This window comes from Melanostigma gelatinosum (assembly GCF_949748355.1).
Source record: "Melanostigma gelatinosum genome assembly, chromosome: 8".
Classification (NCBI taxonomy): domain Eukaryota; kingdom Metazoa; phylum Chordata; class Actinopteri; order Perciformes; family Zoarcidae; genus Melanostigma; species Melanostigma gelatinosum.
The window spans coordinates 27,507,468-27,517,716 of NC_136641.1; the positions used below are offsets into that span (position 1 = coordinate 27,507,468).

A 10,249-nucleotide genomic window follows, 5' to 3' on the forward strand; every position below is an offset into this window, starting at 1 on the left:
CTTCCTCCCACATTTCTCTCTCTCTCTCTGTGTCTCTCTCTCCCCCCCCCCCCCACAGAGTCGTCCGTCACTACAGCAGCCTCTCAGCCCTTTTGTCTGTCTTCCAGGTGCTTCCAGGTGCGTTCTGCTGATTGCTCGATTCACACTCAGTCACTCAGGTGTGTTGACTGAGTGACGAACACGTTGTTCAGCTGGACTGATTCTCAGAAACCTGAGTTAACCGTCTTGTATACTGCAGAACATTTCTTATTGTAAAACCACTAAATGTCTGCGCTGATATTTCTTCATATTTTGTGGCCAACATTTACACCAACGTTGATATTTCTCTGAAAGCTCTACAGCCCACGTTATTCTGTTGTTTTGATCCAGATGAGTTCACAAGCTTTAAACATTGAATTAAATCACGACCGTTTCAGAGCACCAGGTGCTTCAGTGTAACAAGTGACCGTGTTAACTGGTGACTCTCACACCAACGCGTCTGTGGTTGCTCATAGTATCTCACAGAAATGTTTGGTCGATAACAAACAGACATTTAAAGGGATTGAAGTCTTTTACGAGGAGACCCACATGTTCTGTTGGTGTTTACAACAGCTGCTCTCAGTACGAGCAACTACAACACAATCTGCTGAGAGTCACCAGTTAGCACGGTCCCTCTTTAAACCGATACACCAACAGCGTCTATGGCTGAGAGTTATAACGGTGGAAAGAAAAGAGGGACTTCACAGCAGTGCCGGTCAGAATAAAGAAATACCGGACGACGACATATCGCACGGAGCTCTTCGGTCATGTATGAATATTGAGCGATAAATGTTCTGTTGGTGCTTTCAACAGCTGTCGTCTCTACAAGCAACTACGGACACGTTTGTCTGAGAGTCACCAGTGAACACGGCCACTCTTTAAAGCGAAACACGTAACGTTACACACCAGGTTTCTCCTCCACATACATGTTTGTATCTGGACATTAAATACTGAAACACTTGCTAATGTATCTACCCGCTAACTCAGAGCACACGGATCTGTAAAGACAACTTGTTTAGGTTTCATCCTCCATCTCTGGTTATTAATGTCTTTACAGCTCGACACCGTGCTCCTGTTGAGGACCTCACCTTTGTTTAAACACTGTAAAAAGGTCAATCATCTGATATCTACACGCTCAACGTCCCACGTTTCAGTCTGATCGCTGACTTTTGCTGCATGTCATTAAAGACAGTGTAATAGTGATCGATTCTACGGTTCAGAGTGACTCTAAAACGGACTAAAAGTTGAGTAGTTAGGATTTGTTTCTGCGTCCTCTCTCAGAAGGTTTAATGTCTGTAAAATGTGGTTTGTTTTTTCCTCCTCCTCCTCCCTCTTGCAGGAAAACCAGATTTGAATATGGATTTGTGTGTTTTCCATCACAGACTGAGACTCAATCAGCTCAGTTTTAGTGTTCCTGACTAACAGAAACTCCAGTGTGAACTTTAACAGTTAATAACTATAAATAAGTGACAGCTTCCGTCTCAGTTACGCCCTTTTTTTCTTTTTATACGTTTACACATTGGAGCAGAGTCTTATCCAGAGATCAACGGTACAAAAGGATTTAAATAAAGAACAGCTGGAGGTTAAACTGCTCAACTTTGTGGTTTAATAAATGATCAACTAGATTTTACAGGAACAGATGAATGTTTGTTCATGAAATACGATGTTGAATCAAACATGAAGTCTGCTCATTGATTCACAGCAGCGCCTATAAGAAGTTCTGATGAAACCACAGATTCAGATTTTCTGTTGAAACTTGAATCAGCCAACAATGTTTCCTGTGAAATGCATTGTGGGACAGCAAAAGTCAGTCAACTTACAAACTAAAGAGTCTAAAGCTGAAACGATTAGTCGAAAAACAAAATGCCAAAATGATGTAAAGCAGCTGAAAGTGCTTTGTAGTTAAACAAATACACATCCGACAGATATTTGACTGTCTGACCACAGACACCGACTCAACGCTCAGCAGAGCTACGATCAACTTCAATCTATCCACAGACCACAGTGAGCACACCCACCTCCTCAGAGGACCTCCTCAGAGGACAGACCTCCTCAGAGGACAGACCTCCTCAGAGGACCTCCTCAGAGGACAGACCTCCTCAGAGGACAGACCTCCTCAGAGGACCTCCTCAGGGGACAGACCTCCTCAGAGGACCTCCTCAGGGGACAGACCTCCTCAGAGGACAGACCTCCTCAGAGGACCTCCTCAGGGGACAGACCTCCTCAGAGGACAGACCTCCTCAGAGGACAGACCACCTCAGAGGACAGACCTCCTCAGAGGACCTCCTCAGGGGACAGACCTCCTCAGAGGACAGACCTCCTCAGAGGACAGACCTCCTCAGGGGACAGACCTCCTCAGAGGACAGACCTCCTCAGAGGACCTCCTCAGGGGACAGACTTCCTCAGAGGACAGACCTCCTCAGAGGACAGACCTCCTCAGAGGACCTCCTCAGGGGACAGACCTCCTCAGAGGACAGACCTCCTCAGAGGACAGACCACCTCAGAGGACCTCCTCAGAGGACCGAGCTCCTCAGAGGACAGACCTCCTCAGAGGACCGACCACCTCAGAGGACCGACCTCCTCAGAGGACCGACCACCTCAGAGGACAGACCTCCTCAGAGGACCGACCACCTCAGAGGACAGACCTCCTCAGGGGACAGACCTCCTCAGGGGACAGACCTCCTCAGAGGACCTCCTCAGGGGACAGACCTCCTCAGAGGACAGACCTCCTCAGAGGACAGACCTCCTCAGGGGACAGACCTCCTCAGAGGACCTCCTCAGGGGACAGACCTCCTCAGAGGACAGACCTCCTCAGAGGACCTCCTCAGGGGACAGACCTCCTCAGAGGACAGACCTCCTCAGAGGACAGACCACCTCAGAGGACCTCCTCAGAGGACCGAGCTCCTCAGAGGACAGACCTCCTCAGAGGACCGACCACCTCAGAGGACCGACCTCCTCAGAGGACAGACCTCCTCAGAGGACAGACCTCCTCAGAGGACAGACCTCCTCAGAGGACCGACCACCTCAGAGGACCGACCTCCTCAGAGGACCGACCTCCTCAGAGGACAGACCTCTCACCCTGGACATAAACTGTTTGTGCCCCTTCCATTTGGCAGGAGGCTGCGGTCCATCAGGACCAAGACCTCACGACACATGAACAGTTTCTTCCCGTCGGCAGTCGGGCTCATTAACAGAGCCCGGGACCCCCACTGACTCTGTCCTCCCCAGGACAAAGTCCCACCGGTCACTCCCGCACACCCTTCTATCACACTGGACACTTTCACACTACACTTCATCTCACTGGTCTATAGTCCTGTTATCTGTCTGTTTGTGCACTCTACTTTATTTTATATTTCACTTTATCTTATATTTTCTGAAAATTTAATTTGTTTCTACTTTGCATTGTTGATTGTTGTTAAATGTTACGCACCTCCCGTCATGTCAAATTCCTTGTATGTTCAACATACCATGGCAATAAACGGATTCTAATTCTGATTCTGAGTCCGGTTCATTCTGCTTGATTAAACGGGCGGAGGACAGAAACACTCAAACGCACACTCAATGAAGAGTTATTCATATTTCACTTAGTTTAGCACGTTAGCATGCTAAACTAACACTAGTTTTGTAGGTATTTGGTTTCTAGTGTTCGCTCAAAGGCTGCGATGGAAGAAATGATGGCTGATGTCTTGACTTCCTTTGATTGCAAAGCCAACATGCCGTTAACGTTCCCCGAGATGCTCACATTCACGTTCCACAGCTGAAAACCAGAAAGCCGTAAGCTTGGTTTGCTAGCTAGCTAGCTTAGCTTAGCTATGTTCCAAATGTTCCAGCGATTCTTTTTTATCAGGTGGGAAGAGAAAGAACGAGTGAGAGCTGTTTTAGTGTGAGAACATCCTGGAACTAAACACTTCTGGATGAGAAGTCTTTCTAATTACGTGTTTTCAGTCTTTTACTAATAAATGACAAACTGCAACTTTATTGACGCGCAAAATTATCTTTTAAATTGACAAACATCATATAATTCATGGCACAATTCAAACAGCTTCAGATAATTATTTGTCTCTCGCCGTTGACTTCCATACATATTTTCATCGGAAGTTTCAAACAAATCAGTTTTAGATGCTTGCTGTTAGGAACTGAAGCGTTGGACCTAAACTTTGACCTGTGGACACGTAGATGTCTAAACCAGACCTCACGTCACTGGATCCAATAGGATAGATCGTTCCACTCTGGACCAACGTGTTGGACTCAATCACATCTCCTTCCTCACAGCTGTTAGCATGACGCCAGCGTGGCCCATTGTTTCTCCTTCCTTACAGCTGTTAGCATGACGCTAGTGTGGCCCATTGTTTCTCCTTCCTCACAGCTGTTAGCATGACGCTAGTGTGGCCCATTGTTTCTCCTTCCTTACAGCTGTTAGCATGACGCTAGTGTGGCCCATTGTTTCTCCTTCCTCACAGCTGTTAGCATGACGCCAGTGTGGCCCATTGTTTCTCCTTCCTCACAGCTGTTAGCATGACGCTAGTGTGGCCCATTGTTTCTCCTTCCTTACAGCTGTTAGCATGACGCTAGTGTGACCCATTGTTTCTCCTTCCTCACAGCTGTTAGCATGACGCTAGTGTGGCCCATTGTTCCTCCTTCCTCACAGCTGTTAGCATGACGCTAGTGTGGCCCATTGTTTCTCCTTCCTTACAGCTGTTAGCATGACGCCAGTGTGACCCATTGTTTCTCCTTCCTCACAGCTGTTAGCATGACGCTAGTGTGGCCCATTGTTTCTCCTTCCTCACAGCTGTTAGCATGACGCTAGTGTGGCCCATTGTTTCTCCTTCCTCACAGCTGTTAGCATGACGCTAGTGTGGCCCATTGTTTCTCCTTCCTTACAGCTGTTAGCATGACGCCAGTGTGGCCCATTGTTTCTCCTTCCTCACAGCTGTTAGCATGACGCTAGTGTGGCCCATTGTTTCTCCTTCCTCACAGCTGTTAGCATGACGCTAGTGTGGCCCATTGTTTCTCCTTCCTTACAGCTGTTAGCATGACGCTAGTGTGGCCCAATGTTTCGCCTTCCTTACAGCTGTTAGCATGACGCTAGTGTGGCCCATTGTTTCTCCTTCCTTACAGCTGTTAGCATGACGCTAGTGTGGCCCATTGTTTCTCCTTCCTTACAGCTGTTAGCATGACGCTAGTGTGGCCCATTGTTTCTCCTTCCTCACAGCTGTTAGCATGACGCTAGTGTGGCCCATTGTTTCTCCTTCCTTACAGCTGTTAGCATGACGCTAGTGTGGCCCATTGTTTCTCCTTCCTTACAGCTGTTAGCATGACGCTAGTGTGGCCCATTGTTTCTCCTTCCTTACAGCTGTTAGCATGACGCTAGTGTGGCCCATTGTTTCTCCTTCCTCACAGCTGTTAGCATGACGCTAGTGTGGCCCATTGTTTCTCCTTCCTTACAGCTGTTAGCATGACGCTAGTGTGGCCCATTGTTTCTCCTTCCTTACAGCTGTTAGCATGATGCTAGTGTGGCCCATTGTTCTGTTCAGGCCAACGGGAGCCAGTGAAAGTCAACAAGTAAAGCTGAACGCGAAGGAGAAGCTGCAAAAGGTCAAGATCGAGTCAAATACACAAGAGTGGGTGAAGGACCGCAATACAGGAAACACACACACACACACACACACACACACACGGAATCTCTCTTGGACATACTTGGTACCACTTCCTTTTCCTGCCATACAACCACACATAGCTGCCACTTTCTCTGTGTGTGTTTCAGGTTGTTTCAGAATATTCACTATTCGAAGCTGCAGAACTGAAGACAGGAAGTAACACACACTTTAACAATAAGAGCAACTAGAACATGTCACAAGGATCTTTACAGTGTGGCTGCTACTGCCGTTAGATGTCGCAATATATCCGCCAATGTTACAGCTGTATCACTGAGGTTCATTTGAGGTCCAAAGCCACATGTGTGTGCAGAATTCTTCCTTTCACATTAAGTATTACGATAATGAATTCTTCATTGGCACCAGTTCCCTGTTTCAGTGTTCATCAACACCAACGTGCTGCGAGACGTCGTCAAACACAGAACAAGCGGCGATGAATACAGGAGACACGTCATAGAACCAAAAACGAAATGAATCTCACTCAGCTGTGTTTCCACGTGACAAACACACCGTCAAAACAGTTTACAGTTAGCCAACTCTCAAACAGTGATGTACGTGACTTATGGCTGTAAAGCATCGCACAACACGCTGCATCCAAACGCACAAACAAGCAGCGATGTATGCATGCGACCGGCTGAGTACTCAGCAGTCAGTCAACGAGTTATGAATTGGACCAGACATTTGATAATCTCTCAATACCGAACATTTTTACACTCCGCGCTGTCACATACAGTACAGATATTGCACAGTCTGTAAAATACTGACTATAAAGTGTATTTCTACCACCATCTATACTGTAAGCATCGGCTCTATGGTGTATTATGAAAGCCTGCAGCTGTTTATTCTCTATATAATGTCTAATATGAGCATAACCTTTACTTACACCTGCACTAAAGATTTATCCTTACATGTTCTAGGAAGTAGCCCCACCTTCTGTTTACTGTACGTTCTATATTTATTATATACATTCCTGTTGATTCTGTACGTTACTCTGCACCCTGGACTTCCACTGCATTGTCTCCTCTCCTCACCTGAACTCTGTGCAATGACAATAAAGCTGAATGTAATCTAATCTTCAGTCCTCTATGAAGTTATGTCGGTCTGACAGTGAACAACAACAACACCATGAAAGACAATAATGTGACTTTAAACTACCTCACTGTAGATAATCAACAGTAATACACAGAGTCTGTGAGCTGCAGTGAGTGTTAGTGTACAAATACCACAGACAGGAAGTACTACACAGTGTGTGAAGGTGACCATGAACCCACTGTACGTCTATGAAGCCGTTTGATACAGGGGGTGGACACAATAATGTGAACACATCCTGTTAAGATGTATTTAGCTTTTCCTTAAATCCAGATCAAATAATCTGGATCATTATTTGATGTGTTGAGGCCGTTCCTGCTCCCTCAGTGACCCCATGACGGCTCCTCTAGTGCCAGCTTCAGGACCAACGCTACATCTTCAGCTTCCGCTCCAGCTGAGACTCCACCAACACATTTAATCATCAGGATGTTTGTTCTGTCCAACACTTTATACTGTGACTGTGATGAACTCTGCAGCCTGTAGTGGGCGCTGTGACTTCGACTGTGAAGCTCAGTTCATACAAGGAGACAACCTCCGGTTCTTGAAAGTTCTCCAAAGCTTCAAGTGTTAAAGCTGCATTCTCTCTAGTGTCCACCAGGGGGCGACTCCTCTGGTTGTATAGAAGTCTATAGAAAATGACTCTACTTCTCTCTTGATTTATTCCCTCAGTAAACATTGTAAACATGAGTTTATGTCTCAATCTCTAGTTTCAAGTCTTCTTCAATACAGCATGATGTTCATTTAGTACATTATGGTCCATTTAGAGTCACACAGACCATAAAGCAGGGGATGCTTTAGGGCGGGGCTACACAGTGATTGACAGGTTGCTGCCAGAGACGTACACGGCATCTCTACGTCACTCCTCCTCAGTCCATATATGGTCACTTCCTGTTCACTGGTTGCAAAAAATAAAACATGGCTGCAGCCATAATCCGAGATGGCGACGACTAAATTGCTAAACTCGAGGCTTCAAAACATCAGTCCACAAACCGATGGATGACGTCACCATGACTACGTCCACTTCTTATATAGCAACAGAAAATGATGTCATCACAGCCGGCGTGTCGAGCCCGAAGGCTTCGTACGTCCTCTTAGAGAATAATGCAACAACCTGCATGTTGACATGACAGAGAGACAGGGAGCGCAACGTGTGTGTGTGTGCGTGCGCGTGTGCGTGTGCGTGCGTGCGTGCGCGTGTGCGCGTGTGTGTGTGTGTGTGCGTGCGTGTGATGGATTGTTCCACAGCAGCTTCTCTGATGTAAAATTCCAGGACTTCCCAGAACTTGTTGGGTTGAGTATTTCCCTGACAAAACACAGCGTTTAACACACGTAGACTATATTTGGGCAAAGCTTCCAGGTATTACTGTAAGCACCTTAAAAGTTAGCTTAGTTACTGAAGGATTTAGTTCGTGAGTTATATTTAGTGACACATTTCAGCTTTTTTTTATAAAGACAGAGAGGAGAGGAGAGGAGGAGAGGAGAGGGGAGGAGAGGAGGAGAGGGGGAGGGGAGGAGAGGCTGGAGACATGTCAATAGTTTAATATCTATAACTTGTGGAGCCTTCATGTTTTTTCCAACATTGTAACACTTGAAACTTGTTGGATATTTAGATTCTATTGTTTTGCAATTCATGTAAAATGTATGTCAAATTTAAAATAAATTTAAAAAAATGAAATATATATATTGTACTTTATATATATATATATATATATATATATATATATTAGTACTTATGTATATCAAGTCTGTGTTTTTATTTAAGGAGTAGTAGTACATGATAACAACTGGTGGTGAAATGTGCCTTTAATTAAAGTGTATTTGAGGGATTAAACAGTTGGTTTAGATTCATAGAGGAGCTTTTACATTCATCAGTGTGTATATTGAAGTATTAAAGTAGTAGTGGTATATTTCAGTGCATTGTACATAAGTACAGCGTGTCCACTGACACTGACTGATATCAAAGTGGAACCAGGATTCAACAGCTGATTTAATAAATGCTGAGTTTAACGCTGCATCACTTCCTGACTGTCTCTGTGGCTTCATGTGAACTATCGGAACATTAAACAGGTACAGCTCGTGCACGAGGACTCACCCCAGGGTGCTGATGAAGCCGTTCACGGATCCCTCCGCGTACAGGGACACGATATCCCCGATGTGGAGGAAACTGGAGGCAGAGTCCGACATCCTGCAGCCGGTCACCGATGGTCCAGGTAGAGACGGAGACAGACGGAGACAGAGCTCCTGTCTCACCCCTTTACCTCACCCCTTTATGAGAGGACAAGTTCAGAGACACAAACCAGAAGTTTGCAGCTGGAGGACTAGAAGCTGTTCTGGATCCGGGTTCAGTCAGTCCGCCTCCTGCTCACTGCCGGGTTCTGCACCACGAGACTAAAAAAGACTCTGAAGAAGTTCACAGAATAAAACGTGGAGCTCCAGAGGAACAGAACCAGGTCCAGCACGAGACCCGCCGCGCGTGTGTGTGCGTGTGTGTGTGTGTTTGGGGTGGTGCACGTGCGCGCTCAAACCAGGAAGTGAGCCAAGGTGTTGATAAGGCTGACAGACAGCTTCAAGACTGAACACTGCCGCAGGAACACACACATTCACACGCACACGCATACATGTGCATGTACGCAAACGAGCTGCAAAACTGGGCGTGCACGGGCAAGCCTTAAGGCACGCGCAGACATGCCCCCCCCCCCCATTAGGCATAACAAACACGTTAAGTGACATATTTACAGTTTAAAACATTTAAATATTAGATAAAAGCATAAAACCTCACTGTTGATGACTGACATAACACAGTTACGTTGTTGTTCTACAAGTGTTATGAAAATGTTTGTTTAAACATGTATATGTGGAATTCTTCAATACATTTCCAGAACAAAGCAAGACTCAAAGTTCTTGATTATTTTTGTCGACATGTTAGAGTCAAATGTTTATACATTCATCATATATATTTATATCACTTCATCAATCTGTAAATTCGGTCAACAGGCTATAATAATCTATTATTTCCATGTTGTATTAATAAATGTGTATGAATGAGTGCGTGAGTGATGTGTGAGCCTTCAGCACACAGAGAGGAATGAACGAGTGAAGTTTGGTGAATGTAAGAACTGCTGAAGATTCATCATCAGAGTCTGAGAACAAACTCATTGAGAGGAAACGTCCTTAAAGAGACGTTTAGTTACATTACAGACATTTAGACTCTACAGGTGAATATTCACCACTTCATCACTCACATTAAGAGACTCTACAGGTGAATATTCACCACTTCATCACTCACATTAAGAGACTCTACAGGTGAATATTCACCACTTCATCACTCACATTAAGAAGACTCTACAGGTGAATATTCACCACTTCATCACTCACATTAAGAGACTCTACAGGTGAATATTCACCACTTCATCCCTCACATTAAGAGACTCTACAGGTGAATATTCACCACTTCATCACTCACATTAAGAGACTCTACAGGTGAATAT

The 10,249-nt window shown here is 45.4% G+C and overlaps 1 protein-coding gene across 3 annotated transcripts in view; it reads right to left on the reverse strand.

Annotated features, from left to right (window-relative positions):
* The window catches only part of itpr3 (inositol 1,4,5-trisphosphate receptor, type 3), a 154,694-nt gene extending 145,737 nt beyond the window's left edge, over positions 1–8,957 (reverse strand). For all 3 annotated transcript variants that reach the window (XM_079274450.1, XM_079274449.1, XM_079274448.1), the window contains exon 1: positions 8,854–8,957. In XM_079274450.1, the coding sequence (XP_079130576.1) occupies positions 8,854–8,945 (92 nt within the window). In that variant the 5' untranslated portion in view covers positions 8,946–8,957. The remainder of the gene's footprint in view (positions 1–8,853) is intronic.
* Positions 8,958–10,249: the final 1,292 nt, after the last annotated feature.